The 20328-nt window shown below is 42.0% G+C and overlaps 1 protein-coding gene across 1 annotated transcript in view; it reads right to left on the bottom strand.

The window, feature by feature from the left end:
- The window catches only part of MANBA (mannosidase beta), an 81400-nt gene that overhangs the window by 39211 nt on the left and 21861 nt on the right, over nucleotides 1-20328 (bottom strand). Inside the window, exons 4-6 of the mRNA XM_081959075.1 lie at nucleotides 18266-18436; nucleotides 8254-8377; nucleotides 3532-3707 (exon numbers count right to left, since the gene is read on the bottom strand). Of these exons, the coding sequence (XP_081815201.1) occupies nucleotides 3532-3707; nucleotides 8254-8377; nucleotides 18266-18436 (471 nt within the window). The remainder of the gene's footprint in view (nucleotides 1-3531; nucleotides 3708-8253; nucleotides 8378-18265; nucleotides 18437-20328) is intronic.

Here is a 20328-nt window from a genome sequence, read left to right on the forward strand (position 1 = left end):
TGTCATGGTGAAGGGGCTTGCGCGCTCTAGTGATCCTAAGGGCTATGCTGAACAGGTGAAACCATATCAAACAGGACTTAGGTGAAGAGCCAGACAAAATTTGCTCCACAACCCATTCAAACATGGTGAATACGAGAAAAATGAAATTTATGCCGGCTGAACCGTCGCCTAAATACCTAAAGGGCTACCTCGCTATTTGGAAATTCTAAAGTTACCTGACTTGAACATTCTGATTCTACAAAAAACCACCCTACTTGGAACAACTTATATCCTCCGACGTTACCTTAACAGTTCCTAGGTCCTTGGTTAGGACTCGTGCTGTGGAGCTACCAACCAGCCCCAAAGGCTGTGAATCTCACCAAAGATTAACCAAATAATAATAATAATAACAATAATAATAATAACAACAACAATAGCTAAATACCATAAGCAAAGGCATGAGTGCCTCCTTCCTTAAAAACAAAATATACCCCAAATCCAACATTCTTGCCTACTGAGATCTCATGTGAATTTATTACAAGATTTTAACCATGAAAAATAACTCAAGTACTATATTTTAAAAAATCGTTTTAATTTGGGTGTCCTTAGAAAGTATAAGGGTGCTACAACAACTATACTGTTAACTCCTGGACTACACACTGTCTGAGGTCCTCGCACAGCACCACAGAAGGCTACCATTGTTGGACCCTGGGGTATCATGCAATTCATTCTATTAGAAGTCCCACCTGCTGTCACAGGAAATCATCTTGCAACTTTTCATATGCAAAGTTCATTATAGGTTTCCTTCCTGACATGCTATATACATTTTTGGGATAAGACCTGCATACAAGTTCTCAGATGACTCACCCAACTCTGTTCACAATTACTGCAGCGTTCCCTTACCCAAGTGCCTCCCGATGGTCAGGTGATATCAAAATCCTTAGGTAGCATGACTATTGTCTATCTATGGATCAATGTCACTCCTTTTTAAGCATAATATTTAACCCTGCTTAACAACTAATTCCCACAACACTGTCAAATAATTTACTAAGACTATATTACTATTATTCTTCTCTTCCTTACTAGTATCTATCTCTTCCAACTTATTACTACAACTATGTTGCTTGCATCTTTCAATTTATATTGTTTTTATTAGTTTCCTAATACGATTTGATAGCTTATTAGTAACCCTGACTATCTTTTTATTCTTTTTATTCTTGAATGATGTTGTATCTTTTTATTCTTGATGAATGTATTTTTTTCTCCTTATGTACACTGAGAGCATATACACCAAAGACAAATTCTTTGTGTGTCCAATCAAACTTAGCCAATAAAGAATTCTATTCTATTCTATTCTGTTTAATACAGTTGTTTGTTTTATGCAGAAGTGTTTGCCTCTTTTATGTAAAGTAAATCCTGATGGAAAATTTTAACCCTAAAAAAGTTAAGAGATGTGCCTGAACATTTTAAATGAACAGATGTTGAACAAGTGAATGGTCAATAGTCTGGATATTGCACATACAACAACTAGAGAAAAAACATTTAAACCATCCAGTTTGTTGTGTCTATTATCAAGGCATTACATCGTAAAGCCACTAATGCTTTACCTTCATTATCTGGGATTACATCAAGCAGGAAGCATCCAAGGGTAACATGAATTCTTAGCAGAGAGCACAAAGCATTACTAATGTGCCTCTTTCATTCTGCAGCATAAAATAGAGAATGGCATAGAAGCACAGCCATTGGCTGTTAATGATGTCACATCCTCATTCATCCATTTGCTACTCCTTTGCTGGAAAACACCAAATGCATTCAACTTGGGTAAGAAGTGAAGTGGGGAGAGAGAAATTTATCTCATTTTGGAGGGCCTCAAATGGTTTCAGCAACCTTGTCTTTAGCACCCTTCCCAGGAATAAACTGTAGCTGCTTTAAAAAAAAATGTGTTCTGTGATTTAATATGTCAAATCCACAGAGCAACATCAACTGCAGGTACAGATTTTCTATATAAATTTCATTTCTGAGTGCTTCATCACAAGAGCATGCAAACAAGGGATCAGGGAAGATGGGGCTGATGAGCAACAAATGTGTTATTATAATGGAACAACAAATGTGTTATTATAATCATAGGGCTTATCTGCTAATGCTGCTGAATGGTTTTAAATCTGTTCTCTTAAATGGAACTTCTGAAGCAAATTGGTTTGTCCCATTCTGCAAGCCCTTCATGAAGGCTCATCTGACAGTGAAAGTGTAGATTAAATTGTGACTAAAGAAATCATATTAAGTAATACAAAGCCACGTAGGGTTCAAGCACAGGGGTTTTTATGTGGTTTATTTCTCTGGTTGGCCTGTGGGCATAAGAGGAGAATGAAAGAACTACAGAGTAGGTCCATTCCAGCTGCAGTATATTCTGTTGCTTCATCTTTTTTTTCCATGCCCTCCTCTTGGGAGGGTAGAAAGCTAAAATCAGGATACAAGGTGGGGAGAGAGAGAGAGCGCCTATCTTGGTCCGGTAATAGCAATAGCACTTAGATTTACATGCCATTTCACAGTGCTTTACAGCCCTCTCTAAGGGGTTTACAGAGTCAGCATATTGCTCCCAACTATTTGGGTCCTCATTTTACCCACCTCGGGAGGATGGAAGGCAAAGTCAACTCTGAGCCTGGTGAGATTTGATCTTTCAAATTGCAGGCAGTCAGCAGAAGGATCCTGCAGTACTGCATTTTAACCACTGCGCCACCGTGGCTCAGTAATGATCAGAATGCTATAGCGTCAAGGTTTGCTTCTATTATGTCAATACATCGAAAAGGAGCAAGCTACTACAAAGGTGGCTGGGATACAAACTAAGTCAGGAGAATCAATACACTGAACCCAACCACAGTTTACCGTGTCTTCTAGTATCTGGCTATCATGTGAAATGTAAGCAGGGATTTTTGCATCAAGCACAGAAAAGAATGCAATGTCCTAGGTACAAAATGAGGTATTAGAACAATAAACACCAACTATAACCACTTGGCAATAGCCATTCTTTGATCACCTAGACCAGAGGTATATCAAACTCAATTTCACTGAGGGATGCATCAGGGTTGGGTTTGACCTTGGGGGGGGGGGCATTGTTAGCTTGACATCACTCATGTCCGGGGCACTTGTGGTGGCCTTAGCGCTCTGCTGGTGAAAACAAGTTCCCAAGCTCTGTTTTCACTGGCAGAGGCACTGCGGGCTGGTCCTTTGCTGTTTCTAGGGTGGCCCCACGCGCCAGATCAAAGTACACGGTGGGCCAGATCCAGCCCTTGGGCCTTGAGTTTGATACCCCTGATCTAGATTCTTGGTCAAACTATATTTTCTCAGGCAACCACAGAAGCAAGAGCTTGCAAACTGGAAAAGTCCTAGTTCTTTCTCAACTAATGCTTTAAAATCAACGGAAGGATTAAAATCAAGCTGAAAATGGGGTATAAAATCAGTTAACATTTGTCTAGATTTCCCAGCATGTACCAAATGGTGCACTGATTTTCATGCAGAAGAAAACTCTCCACATGCAACAGATGTGGTCCTCACCTTACTGACATTTATGAGCAACACGATAGTGCCTTCTCCAGGAAGAAGTTTCCCAGTGAACGTCTGCTGGATCCTCAGCTCAGGAATGTTCACAGCCACAAATCCAGCAATTGGCTTTTTGCTGACAACATCAAACTTTGACTCAATCTGAAGGTGCCACTGATGAATATTTCGCTCTGGACAAAAATAAAAACAAGAAGGTAGACATGAAATACGATGCTTCTTTTATGTACTCTGTTAAGTCAAAATGGTCTTCCTGATCTGGTATTCTCTAGGAGTGATGGACCATCATGCCCAATTGGGGATGAAGACTGCAGGTGAGGTGCACATCTTTTTCTTAGTTAAGATACACTTTGCCTTTCAATAGCCTAGCAATGGCCACACTCCAATAATAAACAGGTAAAGTCAGAACAAAAATATCAGCCACTGACTTCCCTCTTCAAGTATTGGAAAATTAGATTCATGCACCTGAGATGCTTATCCATTGACCAGGAATGATAGATTGAGACATATAAGATAAATGCTGCATCAAGACTATTATAGTTATAGCAGCACAGAAGCAACCTTTTAAAATTCTATACCTAATTTGCCACTGAAGCAGTGGTGGGTTGCTGTGGGTACAGCCCGGTACGGTTGTTCCGGTAGTGGCCGGGAGCAGCTGAGAGCATACCGGTACAGTGGCTCGTTTGGCCCACCTGTCCACCCATGCTCTATGCCAAAAGGCACACTGCGCACGTATGCACAGCATGAGGTGCCCGCGCACATCCCAACAAGCAGTTGTGTATCGCAGGGGCGGTGGATTGCGCATGCGTGCACAGCACACGTCAGGCTCATGCACGGACAGACCGCGATCAGCATACCGGTAGCGACAGTAAGAGTAGCTCACCACTGAACTGAAGGATGCAGGATGGAAGAGGGAGAAGGAAATCCCCAACAATTCTTCAAAGGCAAGACTGGCAATTTGGCGTGACAACAGCATTACTAATGGAGGAGCAACAAGGACCAGAAAACCAGAGTAAACTATACTTTGCTGAAGCAAAAAATACTTTGGCCACCAAATGAGAAGAGAGGACTCATTGGGGAAAATGCTGATGTTGAGAAAGGTTGAGGGCAAAAGGAGAAGGGGACCGCAGAGGATGAGATCGTTAGATAGTGTAATCGACGCAATGGGCATAAGTTTGGACAGAATATGGCAAAGAGTGGAAGATACAGGGGTTTGGCGTGCTGTTCTGCATGGATTTGTGAAGAGTAGGACATGACTTAATGACTGAACAAATAAATACATTAATCCAAAGTCATCAAAGACAACCACAGCATCTCAACTGGTCAAATTACTACTTCTTCAATGAGACATGCTCACTTTCCTATCTATATCAAACCTTTTATCTTCCTTTCTATCAGAGTAACTAATTTCTACCTGTGGACACTAATGTATACAAGGTTGGGATGGAATGGAAAGGAATAATATATCCATTTTCAAATTGTTCTTACTGTACCACTGGGTCTGTTATTCAACCTCCAGCCTATATGAAACTCATCACTATTTAGAATGAGACCAATGACTGTTGTATCTTCTACAAACTTCAGTATTTTAACAGAGGGATCCACAGGGAGGCAATCATTAGTGTAGAGAGATAGATGGATAATTAAAAATACTGTCCACGGAGTGAATGAATTATATTATTGTGTCACTAGTACCTACTTGGTTTCACTCATCATATTAGAATTTAAAATTTGGTTATCCATACCTTTCCTTTACCCTTGGAATTCTGGCAATATTAGGATATGTATCTTTGGAAATTTGGAAATGACATTTTCTAAAAGAAACCAATTACATGAACAAGGTCAAAAGAGGCTGATTATTCTACACATTGTCTTGGGCTGAGTATAATTTTCATGCCACTCTAAATATTTGCATGACTATTTTAGACATTCAAGTGTTTTTTGTTCTTTGCTCGTCTCTTCTTCTATGAGCAGCCATCCTTGAGCGGTTCTCCAGAAACAACCAAGAGGACTAACGTTAATTGAAACTGGCTACTTATTAATTGGTGATGCTGGGAAACTCATAATTCTGCTGTGACATTCTGACAACTCCAATTGTGTAAATTCTGGCACGGGTGCAAGCTTTTTCCAGAAACTTCAAAAGCTTATTTCTCTCCTGTATCATTGCCATATAGGGGTCAAAGGGATTGTGCTATTTCACAGTGCTTTACAGCCCTCTCTAATGGGTTTACCGAGTCAGTATATTGCTCCCAACTATTTGGGTCCTCATTTTACCCACCTCGGGAGGATGGAAGAGTGTGTCAACCTTGAGCTGATCAGGATCGAACTCCTGGCAGTGAGCTGAATTAGCCTGCAATATTGCATTCTAACCACTGCACCACCACAGCTCAGTAATAGTAAGAATCACTTTTAAAAGTCAAATGGAAGAGTAGTAGGCAGCCTATCAGAAATACAAACTCTTTCCATGCTTAATGCAGGAAACCTATCTTCACTCCTAAAACAGCATTTAGATACGGAGAGCACCTATAAAAAAATCTCTCTTTTTTTCATTTCAATATTCTGGATTGTAAGACTACTCCTCCCTGATTACGTGTATTAATATCTCATTTTTACAGCTGATTCTAGATACATTAAATGCTGATTCATGTGCTGGTCTTGCACTTTGGATAACCTTTGTATCCAGCTTAACACACTTTCATCATATTCAGGAAAGCCTTCATAGAACATGCACAGCCAAGGAAAGGAACTTTCAGGAAATTGACAAGGAAGGAAGGAAGGAAGGAAGGAAGGAAGGAAGGAAGGAAGGAAGGAAGGAAGGAAGGAAGGAAGGAAGGAAGGAAAGAAAGAAAGAAAGAAAGAAAGAAAGAAAGAAAGAAAGAAAGAAAGAAAGAAAGAAAGAAAGAAAGACAACATCTGTTCAAAGCACAGGAAGAAATTTGATAGAAGGTCCATAATAGACAAGCTAGAAACAAAGGATAGCAATAGCAGTTTATATAGGGAGAGCAAGAAGGTTGTTAAGTGAAAACAAGGAGAACGGGCAATGTTCAAAGTTTGTGATACAATTTATGAATCCAAACCAATGGAAATTTGAAGAATTATCCAACAGTAATTACTGGAAACCCTTCATAAAATCAATTTTATATCCTGGAAAAAGAGGTAAACTGAAGAATAGCTAAAACATTGGCTTTCTTTATAGAAACACAAAAAGATTCTAGGCCTATGATGGCGAACTTATGGCACGGGGCTGCCCTGGAAACAGCAAAGGACCAACCCACAGTGCCTCTGTCAGAGAAAGCAGGCTCCCAATCTCCGTTTTCGGCTGCAACGGCCTCCTGCAACCCTCTGCCAGCAAAAGCTCCATTTTTGCTGGCAGAACAGGAGGCCGTCCCAGCCAAAAACAGAGATTGGGAGCCTGCTTTACTCGCAGAGCACTCAGTCCGCCACAGGCACCCCTGACACGAGTGACGTCAAGCTGGCATGCCTACCCCAGTCCCTCAAGGTCAAACACAACCCTGATGTGGCCCTCACTGAAATCAAGTTTGACACCCCTGATGTAGACCATCATTCTGAATATCTGAGTTTTTCCCCAGATTTGATTTCCAATAGTTTATAGCATAAGCAAAGGTGTGAGGATAGTTTATCTTTAATCGGATCAGGCTTCCTACTCTGTTCTTCTGCAGAGCCACCATGAGGCGTTGCCCTATGTCAGCTCCAGCACACATGTGTGTGCTGGCCAGCTGATTTTCAGCCTTCCAGAGGGTGCGGAAGGTTGTTTTCATCCTCTGGAAGTTCAGGAATGAACTTCCAGTTTGCCTGTTGGGCCGTTTTTTGCCTCCTCAGGCTCCAGAGGCCTTTCTGAAGCCTGGGGAGGGTGAAAAATGGATGCAACGGGCCAACGAGAAGTTCGAAAATTATCCATTTCCAGCTTCCGGAGGGTTTCTGGGGAGCCAGGGGAGACCTTTTCGCCTCCCCAGAAAGCCTCCGGAGTCTGGGGAGGACGAAAACTCCCCCACTGTGGGGCGGGGGACATGTGTGCATGCACAGGCGGATGGGGCGCATTGAATTGTGGGTGTGGGCATGCATGTGTGCGTGCGCACAATAGCTCAAATGCGCACAATTTTGGCACACCTTTACAAAAAGGTTCACCATCACTGTTCTAGGCTAATTAGAGACAAAGATTCATAACTATTACTACAGAGGCCTATTTTCTGTCCAAGTTTCATGAACAAGAAAGGCCATTACAGGTAGTCCTCGACGTACGGCCACAATTGAGCCCCAAATTTATGTTGCTAAGCAAGACATTTGTTTAAGTGAGTTTTGCCCCATTTTACGACCTTTCCTGCTACATTTGTTAAAGTGACTGACTGCAGTTGTTGAATTAGTCAGACAGGGGGCAAGTGAATCTGGCTTCCCCATTGACTTTGCTGGTCAGAAGGTCCCAAAAGGGGATCACGTGACCCGGGGACCCTGCAACGGTCATAAATATGAGTCAGTTGCCAACCTTCTGAATTTGAGCGCGTGACCACAGGGATGCTGCAATGGTCGTAAATGTGGAAAATAGTCATCAGTCATTTTGTTCCCCAGAACCGTTTTAATTTCCAACCATCACTAAACAAACTGTTGTAAGTCAAGGACCACCTGTAGTTGTCTTAAGTTTTAAAGTATCCCAAAAACCACTGCTTCCCACGCTCAGTCTAGAGTTAGGAAGGCAAGACTTACCGTAGAAAGGAGTCACAGAGAAGTAGACAAGGTGATAAAGATTATAGGCTTCAATTCTGACATCCTTCCAAATACCCTGAGTGGGGAAAGAGGGGCCCCAGTCCCAGCTAAATGAGCACTGCTCCTGAAATAAATGAGACAAAACACAACGTGAACTGCACAATTGAGCATGTGTAACAGGAAAACACCAGATTCTGCCTTTTATTTATTTATTTTTTTGAAAGACATTTCAGGGTTCGTTGCTGGACCGAAGAGATGGTACAACAACACAGCATGCAGAAAAATGGAATGTGGAGGCACTTTCTGGAGTTTTGTGGGCTTCGTGGAATTGTGGTGAAGCAAAGGGTTTTGTTTACAAAGAAAAGATTGAGTTTGCTGCCAGATTTGAGTAAGCAGGGATCACAAAACAGGACTGAAGGTTGAAAGTGACTTGTGGGCTGCTCATACTTGTACAAAGAAATGAACAGGTTTTGACACACATTGTAAACAAACTGCATTTCTAGCCCATTCTATCTCTAAAGGGAATTATTTATTATTACCGTTGTTGTTATTACTAAAAACCTCAGTAGAGTGAACAGAAAGAAATATAAATAAGAAGCCATTTGCCAGTATGGATGGAGGGTGACTCTAACACAGCTTCCTTTTTATGTGCTTCCTAGCTTAAAGAAATCCATTCTGAAGGGCTGAATTTTTGAATTTCTGAATTTTTCATAGAATCTGTGAATATTCATTTATTATACATTGTAAAATAAATAAAAATAAGTAACGTTTTCTCTTTAATTACATTTTTTTTTCAGTCACTGATTTCAGATGATATTTCCAATCTTAGAATTGAAAATAAGTGATCTCTTGGTCCGTGGGGCCAAGAGAAAGTTCAATGAGACAAGATCTTAATAGAGTGTTCCCTTTCAGTTAGGGTGTCTACAATACAAAATGCCCGCCAACCTCACTAGCTTGCTTCTCATTATATAATTTCGAGGTCTGAAAGCAATGCATTCCCGGTCATTCTGTAGAAATCAGATGAGAGGATCATCTGGGAGGTATATATACCAGAGGTGGTATTCAGCCGGTTCTCTCTGGTTTGGGCAAACCAGTAGGGGCAGCTGCGGGAGGCTCCGCCCGCCCACCCTGTCGTAATGCGCGAGCACTGCGCATACACAGAAAGTGATGTGCATGTGCAGACGCGGTGCATGTGCTCACATTTGTGAACCGGTAGGGAAGGTAAATGAATCCCACCGCTCTACAATATGTAGAGCTATACATATCTCTAGATATTGTCTATCAATATTTGTAGCATGCCTTGGTCGTATGTATTTGGCTACAACCACTATCCCAGTTCAAAAATATACTAAATATCAATTATGCTTAAAAAATAGTTAAGTACAATTCACATCCTTCAAAAATAATTTGATCTTCTCTCTGAGATTTAGAGAGTCCAAAGGGCCACTTGACACATTAACTTTTATCCCATGGAGTAGCACTTCCATGCGAAAAACTCTTTATCAAATGAAACGATTGAACCTTGCATGTGGCAGCATCCACAGATACATTTCATCACATGCTAGCTGTCAGGCTTCATGTCAATGTACACAAAGCCATCACATGACTTGGAGCGTGAGGCTGCTTTGAAAGCATGTTAAGTGCTACATTCCATTTCTGGATGATGGCAAATTTATATGTTACCAGGCAAAAGAAAAAAGAATAGCTAGAATAGCAATATCAAAGACTTTTATTCCTGGATCCAAGGTTTCTTAATTTCAGCTCCCACAAAGAAAAGCACTGTACTAAAAGATCGGCAGTGTAGCTTATGACAGGCCCCTTGCGGCGTTTTCTTTTCTGACTGTTGAAATTTCACAAAATTTCAATTAATTGGGGGATGAGATCATGCTGTACGGCCTGAGTTTTAAGAAGTTTGCAGATTTCTACTTGAGAAAACAGCTTTTAAAATTGTTTTCTTCTGCAACTTCACCATGCTTCTGAAATAATATTTGGAGGCACCTATTGCCAGTCCCCATACGAACAAGCAAACAAACAAAAATGTTGGGCAGCCAAAACAAACAGAAAAGACTTAGTTCCACTTGGTTCCTGTTTTTGAAGAAAAACACCCTCAGGAATTTAGCTTCTAAAATTAAGGTTTTAGAAAAATGTAGGTTTAACATAATTCAGTAATCCAAGTATGAGACATCCAGAATCAGATTATCCATGCAGCACCAAATTTTAACAGCCGCGCTGCTTTCCATTAACTTTACATGAGTCCATTGAACTGATCTGTAAACTAATGCAAAAAATACATTTCACGCGGATGTGAGGTTCTGATCACACAAAAACATTAGGGCAAAAAAGTTATCGACCACTCCCTGGACAGATACCCCAAAACATGGCTTCATAATTCCCCCCTCTGGGCATATAAACAACCTTGCTAAAATTTTACACTGTGACCTACCATCTAAATTTATAACCCTAATAATCAGTAGCTGAACTACACTAATTTTGGCAACGTACACTGCACTTGCCTCATTTGTTCCCTACATCCCAGGAACTGGCTTGCCTGCAAATAGATCAAATTACAAGTAATGTGAAGCAGGCATTGTGCCTATTTCTAGTTTACAACACTGGGAATAATCATTTCTTAGAACAGAAGTTCTCCATTCCCCATACAACTACCTTTCAGCTTGACTGCGGCTACGATGCAAATGATGAGTTTCAAATCTATACAAGCAGCTGGTAAGAATACAGCAAGGGAAATCGTTTCAGACTAGAGTCACACGCTTCTAAATCCTCAATCTGCATGTGGCAACTACTCTAAAGGTTCTCCGTGAAAAACGTAGGTGACAGAATTGCCATAGGCAGATATCTAAACTAAAGCCATGAATCCAGCCTTCGTGTGCTATAAAATCATTTTAAAATTCTACATTTTAAAATATATATATAATTTGATCACCAGAGGAATGATGATGTAGACATTTAGTGCAAACTCACTTTTATTATTCATTTATTAATACAATAATAGAATAATAAAAGAATACAATAAAAGAATAATAGTAATAGTCTTAGTAGGTAACACAACACTGTCATATTACCTACTAAGACTGTATTACTATTATTCTTCTCTTCCTTCCTAGTGCCTATCGCTTCCTACTTACGACTATAACCACATTGCTTGTATTTTAAAATTTTATATTGTTTTATTTGTTTCCTAGTATAATTTGATTGCTTATTAGTAACTTATGACTATCACTAAGGGTTGTATCTTGAGTTTGAGTTTGAGTTTTATTAAATTTATAAACCGCCCCCCTCTCCCCACAGGGACTTGGGGCGGTGTACAGACAGTACATATAAAACAACAAAGCAAGAACAACAAAACATTAGACAACCAACATAAACATACGGTCTGTAAAATACCCGAACTCATTTCAAGTTAAAAACAGTCTAAAACCAAATTAAAACCCCAAAATTTACAATATTAAAAAGCCATCCAGGAAGGTCAGTAATTGATTGTACTTATGATTACGATTAGGCTAGGCCGGCTAGCCGGAACAGGTGGGTCTTGAGTTTCTTACGGAAGGAGCGGAGATCAACAGTAGTTCTAATGTCAGGGGGGAGTTCGTTCCAGAGGGTTGGGCCCATCACAGAGAAGGCCCTACACCTGGGCACCGCCCACCCGCATTGTCTAGCGGAGGGTACCCGGAGGAGACCCTCCCTGTGTGAGCGGATTGGTCGTAGGGATGTATGGGGTAGAATGCGATCTCGCAAATAACTAGGTCCCGAGCCATGAAGCGCTTTGAAGATGACAATCAACACCTTGAAACGCACTCGAAAAGCCACAGGCAGCCAGTGCAGCTCGCGCAGAAGTGGTGTTACATGGGAGTACCTGGTACTCCCCAAGATTGTCCGCGCGGCTGCATTCTGAACCAACTGGAGCCTTCGGGTGCATCTCAAGGGGAGCCCCATGTAGAGAGTATTACAGTAATCAAGACGGGAAGTCACCAGGGCCTGAGTGACTGTGCGAAGGGCGTCCCGCTCAAGTAGGGGGCACAATTGGTGCACCAGGCGCACCTGGTGGAACGCCCTCCCAGCCACGGCCGTCACATGATCATCCAGCGACAGCCGGGAGTCTAGGAGGACGCCCAAATTGCGTGCCCTATCCACCGGGGGTAGTTGTTCCCCCCCCCCCCGATGGCCAGAGATGGAGCAAACTGGCTAAAGCGGGGCGCCGGTAGCCACAGCCTACCTTGATGAATGTATTTATTTTATTTTTCTTTAGGTACCCTGAGAGCATATGCACCAAAGACAAATTCCTTGTGTGTCCAATCATAGCTGCCCAATAAAGAATTCCTATTCTATTCTATTTTGTATTTCTTTACTGCCCATCTCTCTCATTTTCCTAGAACTTTTACTTCCATATCCCTGCTCTATCAACTTAAAGGTTACATTTATTTATTTTTAATAAAGGATTAATTTCCTCACTTTCTTATGTACACTACTACAAAATGTATAATAGTAGGTCAGAGAAGACAAACGATCCACAAGGCAGGTCTGGTTCACAGAGTTCCTGCACACTGGTGGTTAATAACTACCTCCATGTAATTAAAACAACATGTTTTCAAACATGTAATGTTGTTATTCTAGCTACTGACACTTATCACTGAACTGGTCTGCCAAGTGTATAATGCAGTGATGTGTGGTGAGGTTTATGGCTGGTGAGGCTGGTGATGTCATCAGGAAGGCGGAGAATGGGACGACGTGTGCAGGAGGCTGAGGCAGCCTCAGCCTCCTGCACACGTGGTCCCATTCCCCGCCTTCCTGAGTCAACATGAAGGGGACCGCAGAGTGCGAGCCAGCGGAGCGCGCGCCGCGGTCCCCTTCATGTTGATTCAGGAAGGCAGGGAATCGGACCACGTGTGCCTTTTCCCTTTTTTTTTCTTTTCATGATGAGAGCGGTGAGGCTCTGCCTCCCCTGCTTCCCCTGACCGCACATCCCTGGTAGAATGCAACCACGCCATTTGTCTTCACTGTTACCAGTATACTACGAGCTACTTCAACAAAGATTTTTTTCCAGCCTCTTTAAACTCAGTTCGCCCTTCTGGACCATGCCATTCTGAGTAACCAAACACTAATCCATACACGAAAGAAGCTCTAGCATAACTTATATACTCCGGGGTGATCAATCTTTTCAACTGGCAAAAGCCCAGTTTTGTGCAACAAAATATAAACATTAGAGGCATGTGTACTTAAAAGTATTTGTCGCTTTTATTCAATTAAAATGGCTAAAATTTCAGGAGAGAGATGAATCTTGAAAGATCTGGGTTCTCAGATAGGATCACATACTTGTAAAGGTAAAGATTCCCTTTGCACATATGTGCTAGTCATTCCCAACTCCAGGGGGTGGTGCTTATTTCCGTTTCAAAGCCAAAGAGCCAGCACTGCCCGAAGATGTCTCCATAGTCATATGGCTAGCATGACTAAACGCTGAAGGTGCATGGAGCACTGCTACCTTCCCACCAAGGTGGTCCCTATTTTTCTACTTGCATTTTTACATGCTTTCGAACTGCTAGGTTGGCAGAAGCTGGGACAAGTAATGGGAGATCACTCCGTTACATGGTGCTAGGGATTCGGACTGCCAAACTGCCAACCTTTCTGATCGACAAGCTCAGCGTCTTAGTCACTGAGCCACTAAGCCACCTTGTCTCACATATTTGAGTCACTTCTAATTCATTCTGTCTCTCTCTCTCTCGATAGACAGACAGACACATATACATATATACAGTATGTTGGGGGGTTATTAATTGCTTTTTTTAAAAAAGAAAAAGAAAATGAGGTCGATGACCATCATGCACTGGTATGCCTTAGTACCTAAAAGAACCATGCTCCGGTCCAAGATGAATTGAAGCTTGTGGTTCTAAAAGTCACAAACATCAACCATGGGCACTGCACATTGGCACACAGGCCTGTTCCTAGTTAAATACAAAGAGCAGGCAGGTTTTAAGGATTCAGACAACTGGCCCATGCACATTCACCCATAGCAGGTGTTCAAAAACACCTGGCTAGCTCCTAAAATCAGACACATGGGGCCCTCAGGAAAAAAAGGGCAGCAGTTGTTTTCAAGTGTCTTTCTTTACAAAATGTGTTGGGATGATGGTAGAGTCAAAAGAAACAGTCGCATTTCAAAATCACGTTAATCAGTAAATACATCTTACCCACAGACAAAAGGTTCCACACACATATTTGCCTTTTCCATGCTCTGGGGCAGTGGTGGGTTCCAGATCCTGTTCCAACCGGTATGGTTGGAACGGGCCCGGCAGCATCCAAATGGATGCGCATGCACGCGCGCAGCACACACATGCGTCTTACCGCCTCCGCGAGCCTCCGCAACCTCCAGCTGCTCAATGGAACGGTGCACAGACACTGTATGCACCATGTAGCACCGTAACGGAACAGCATCTGGTGCTCCGGGTAGGCTCCAGTATGCCCTTACCGGTGCATACCGCCTGCAACCTACCACTGCTCTGGAACCATACCAGAGATGCGCTCCTACCAGTTTGGACCAGTTTGGCCGAGTAGGTAGTAACTCAGTCACCCACGTCCCCGAACTGGTTCCATAGGTGTCGCCATCTTGTTTTTTGCTTCTGCACATGTGCAGAAGCAATTTTTTCACTACTGTGCATGCGCATGTAGGGCGCATCAAGCGTGGGCATATGCAAAGCATGTCCCTGAGCAAACCGCCAGTAAAAGAAGCCAGAACCCACCCCTAGGGCATGCCTAGCTGTATTGCCCACTAGCTATCCAAATTGGCATGAAGAGAGGAAAACAAATAGAAGACTAATAGGAAGCCAGTCTTACAGGTAACATTAATTTAAGGGAAAGCTCCTAGAAATGCTCTCAATTCAGATGCCTATTTAGTTTTTGTTTTAAGACAAAATTATTATATTAAGCCAAGAACATATTCATGCCATCAGGGCCCTTAACCTTAAAACATAAGCCTATATTAGAAAACTGAAAAGCACCAATTTTCCACCAGGTTTTGGTGATGTGGTGAACTCAGTCCACAGATTGCTTCTCTGATCCAGGACTTTAGACTGCGTTTTTTTATTGAAAATGCCATGTGGTTACTGTTGAATGATGGATAAACCTCCACAAGTTTCATGATAAATGTCCTTGTAAAAGGAAATACACAGGAGGAATACAAGGGAAAAGATTCATTTTAGGAATCTTTAACTGATATACAAACTTAAATGCACAGTTTCTTCAAGAATGAAAAACTTTTCTCAAAAAGTATCTCCCATAACAGCACAACTTTTCACAAAGGATGCCCTCATCTTCTCTACTAAAAATATAAGGCAATTTAAGTTATTTTTCCCCCTCCCTTCTTAGCACTGTTTTTAAAGCAACCTTGGAGAAGGTAAAGAAGGCAGAGATTCTCAAACAGAAACCCTTACTTAATTGGTCATGGTTAATCATAGCTGTTTCTTCATAGCTTATTTCATTTATCCAATTCAATCACAGAGGCCACACTGAAATTCAACCAGTTATTTCTATTATATTTAAATACATTTCAATGCATTCCACCGATGTATGATGAAGTTATTTTTTTAACAAGGGACAAAGAAGATGCCAAGCTAATAAATTGACTTACTATTTTGATTTAAAAACTCAAGGCAGCAAACATGCCTAATAGTACTCCCTCTTCCTATTTGTCCACAACAACTGTGAAGTAGGTTGGGCTGAGAGTGAATCCGTCTTGGCCTAAGGTCATTCAGCTGGCTTTCAGGCCTAAGGCTGAACTAGAATTCAGTTTCCTGGTTTCTAGCCTGGTGCCTTAACCACTAGACCAGCTGGCCCTTATTTTAATTGCAATAATTAAAGAACATCACATTCACAACGGTGGATGTGCCTCTCTAGCAATCCTAAGCACTGTATACATATTAAGGACAGTGGTGGGTTCCTCTCCCCGTCACTACTGGTATGCTGCTCATGGGGCTGGGCGCTGCACACGCATGCACACTCTACCGCCCCTGCGACACCCAGCTGCTTGTCGGAGGTCACGCAGGCGCCGCACGCTGTGCGCGCATGCACAATTGACCAGTTGCTTTTCAAACAGGTATAGAACGCAGGTGGTTGGGCCAAATCGGCCACCGTACCAGTACATTGTCAGCTGCTCCCGGCTATTACCAGTACGGCCGCACTGGGCCATACCGGCTGGAACTCATCACTGATTAGGGAGTAGGTCATCTTGAACACAGAGGGACCTGTATCCAGATAAACTTGCAGAGGATTGTTCTGTCTGATATTTACAGAAACAAGATTGGCTGGTCTTTTGAATACATTTCTAGGCGTTATGACTGCACTGAATAATAGCTGTTGGGAATTATCCTCTAATAATCCTCAAATAGACCCCACCACCCTTTTAAAATGGCTTAATAAGATCTGATGTCTTATTAGGTGACACTTCCCAGAAATTGTCAGGACAGGCTGCATAATATAAGTAGTTTGGTACACGGGGAACAGCAAATGCATACAAAGTTGATTGGCCAAGATTTTTACAAGTCTGCCAGTGTCTTTTGGGACTTCACAGAGTCAGTTTGCATCTTTTCTCATTGTTGAAATTTCTCTGGTGGGACTCAGTCATGAAGCACCATTCAGGAAAAGAATAGGAGTTGGCTATTTTTAAAAAAATCCATTCTATTTCAATTACCCCCAACTAGGAACAGTTTACAACTGGCTTTTTCTGGCTTGGATTATATGAACTCTCTTGTTCTCTATTATTATTTTGTTATCATTGGTGCTAAATAAACTTTTCATTGTACCGAAAAGTCTCCATTTCTGTTTCTAAATGCTTTATGTGTCAATAAAGTGTGTTATATACTGTTTTAAATGAGCTTTAAATAAAGGGGAAAAAATATTTTAATATTAACTATATAGAGTAGGGGTCTCAAACTCAAGGCCTGGGGACCAGATCCAGCCCGCAGGTTATTTGGATCTGGCCCACAGAGCCACCCTGCGAACAGCAAAGGACGGGCCTGCAGCACCTCTGCCAGGGAAAACGGAGCTCGGGAGGGCAACATGCGGCTCTCCCGAGGTCCATTTTCCCTGGCAGAGGGCTGCATGAGGCCGTGGCAGTTGAAAACTGAGCTCAGGAGCCCATTTTTGCTGGCAGAGTGCTTGGGCCCCCCACAGGCGCCGACAGGTGTGACATCGAGCTGGCCATGCCCACCCTGGCCACCCTCCCCCCGCCCTCTCTCAAGGTCAAACACAACCCTGCTGTGGCTCTCAATGAAATCAAGTTTGACACCCCTGATGTAGAGTATTAGATGAGGGGGAAAAAATCTAAGTCTATCAGCTATATCATGAATTCTGCAAATATATTTCCGGTCATAATCCAATGTATGCAATTTTCTCTTTTACTTTCACATAGCAGACTGTAAAATATGCTTATTTTATGACTTACTTCTAAAAAGCAATGACAGCATATTTAAAGTTCATAGTTGGGCACACCATAACTGTAAGCAATTAAAATACAGGTAGTCCTTGTTTAACAACCACAATTGGGACAGGTCACTCTAAGCTATTATTAAACAAATAATTAAGCAAATGATTATGAGGATTATTAAGCAAATCATACATAGTTATTATGCAAGATATCTGTGGCTGCAACTTGCAATTTCACTGCTGGTTTCTCTGTTGACTCTGTTTGTTAGAAGCTGGTTGTAAAGTACTCAAATGCTGATTATGTGACCATTGGGACACTGGGGCAATCATTAGCCCAAGGACTAGTCATAAAGCTACATTTTTCAGTAGCTATTCATTAATCAGAGCAGTCATTAAGCAAGAGCTACCTATAACAAAGAGGTAAAGGTACATCCCATTGCTTAACTATGAGTGGACTTACAAAGTATCCTTTGATTATGGATTATTAACTTAAAGTGATAGAGTTCAGTCACTAAACAAGGACAATTGTAGGATTCATTTCCTCTGATCATCATTCTCATAATCTACAGGCACACAACAGTATTACCTTTCTGATGAAATTCACGTGACATTCTCCTTTTTGCACAGGTGGGGGACATTCTGGAGGCACTTTATATGCTTGGTGAATTTTACTTTGTTGTGCAGCATATAAAATAGCAGACAAAAAATGAACTTGGATTGTGTTGGTCTCCTTGATCACATCAGTAACATCAAATTTCTATTTCAGAGATAAACCAACAAAGAGAGAGAGAAAGAGAGAGAGAAATTGTAGATAAAATGAATGAGTTATTGTGGTGCACAGAGTCATTTGCATGTTGGTTCAATTATGTGTACTTGGATTCTTCTGTTTGCAGGGGTGGGCCGTCGTAGGCTCAGAGGGGTTCAGGAGAACCTCTAGCTAAGATTCTGTGTACTTTGGAGAACTCCCAAATCCCACTCATGGCTGGCCCCACCCACACCTCCCCACATGGCCCGTTTTGAATGCAGGTAAGTGCAGTCCGTGCACAGAGGCTCAGGAAGGATGAAAACAGGCCTACCAGAAGTTCAGCACTCAGAGCCTAGGGAAGCCGTTTTCACCATCCCGGAGGTTCGAGGAAAGGCTCGAGAGCCCGGGGAAGGCAAAAAGCCCCCTCCTGCCATGGTGCAGGAGGCTGACTAGGCCACGTCAGCCATGGCAACACCCACCCAGCAACCGGGAAGAGAACCCCTTGCTAAAAAATTTGAAGCCTACCCCTGGTTTATAGATGTATACCACATATGTAGGCACTGTTAAGAAATAAGGATGATTTGATGATTTGCTGTATGATTATCTTCACATTTCTCCAAAGGAAAGGAACTCCAAGGAAAGGTTTTTCTGCTCTGAGCATAGCAAACCTTCTGGATAATAGCAACAACAGCTTCATTAGCTGTTGGTTGGCCTTGTATTTTACAGTGATGTTACCAGAAGAGGTGCTTTTCAAGCAACGCTGAGCTTTCTGCAGAGGTGGTTTCAGGAAAGTATTGGGAGGGATTTTTTGGTCTCACGGATGCCTTGTGTTCCCATTCTACCCTCTTATTATACTTTTCATGCACAAGAGATACAGCACCTAAGAGCTGTTCCTAGCGGTAGGTTACCCCATCTTATTGATGACCCAGATAGTCATTGATTGGCTAACTCGTTTCATGATGTTGCTGTTAAACATCAAATTAATCTGCCAGAAAACATTCTGGGCAGTCATCAATCTGGAGGGGGAGGTGCTTGCAGTGAATCCTACATTGTGCACAGGGTTGGACGTGATTATCTCTTAGGTACTTTCCATTCTATGATTTATGATCCATTACGTCAGTGTGGTTAAGCAAGCTAACTTAATTTGTATGATAGAGACTTGGATGAGAAATCTAAGTGTCCCAGATTTAATCAATTAAATCTGTCCAAATACAGGTTGACTGTGTTTGTGGAGTTGCATTCATACACAGAAATTCCATTCCCATCACCAAGAAACTACTCATTCTGCAATTTGAGTCCCCAAAATGCAATCTGTATTTAAGGGCTTTTATTTCATTCTGGGTTGAAGGGATACAATAGGGTGTAACTGGCATATCATCCACTCCGTTATCCAGTAGCCTTTGTGTTTGAACTGGTAGAGATGATCTCTAGTGTCGTCATCCCTCTTCATTGGCTTTAATGTGCATTCTGGGGACTCAAATTGACCAGTACAGTTTGTGTTCTGTACAACAATTATAGGGCTTTCTCAGTACATCAGATACTTTGCAGGTGAAATAGTCATGTTAATTTTTGCTTCTGAGCAGTTAAGACAGAAAACCAATGGCTGGAGGTGTGCATGTTTTTCTTTTTCCATGGCCATATCTGGGGTGAAATCTACTTACCTTTGCTACCAGTTCGCAAATGTGTGTGTGTGCATGCGCAGAGCATCAAAAACAGACATGATGATGTCCGGGCGGCAGTGACGTGCGGTGAGGTTTATGGCTGGTGAGGCACTGACACAGTGCTGAGTTTCAAATATTTTTAGACTTGTGGACTTCAACTCCCAGAATTCCACAGCCAGGCATGCTCAGTTCCAATTTAAAGCGACAGCATTTGTTTTTCTCCTTTGCTCATTCTTTCTTTTT

Source organism: Natrix helvetica, assembly GCF_964273705.1.
Source record: "Natrix helvetica genome assembly, chromosome: 7".
Classification (NCBI taxonomy): Eukaryota; Metazoa; Chordata; class Lepidosauria; order Squamata; family Natricidae; genus Natrix; species Natrix helvetica.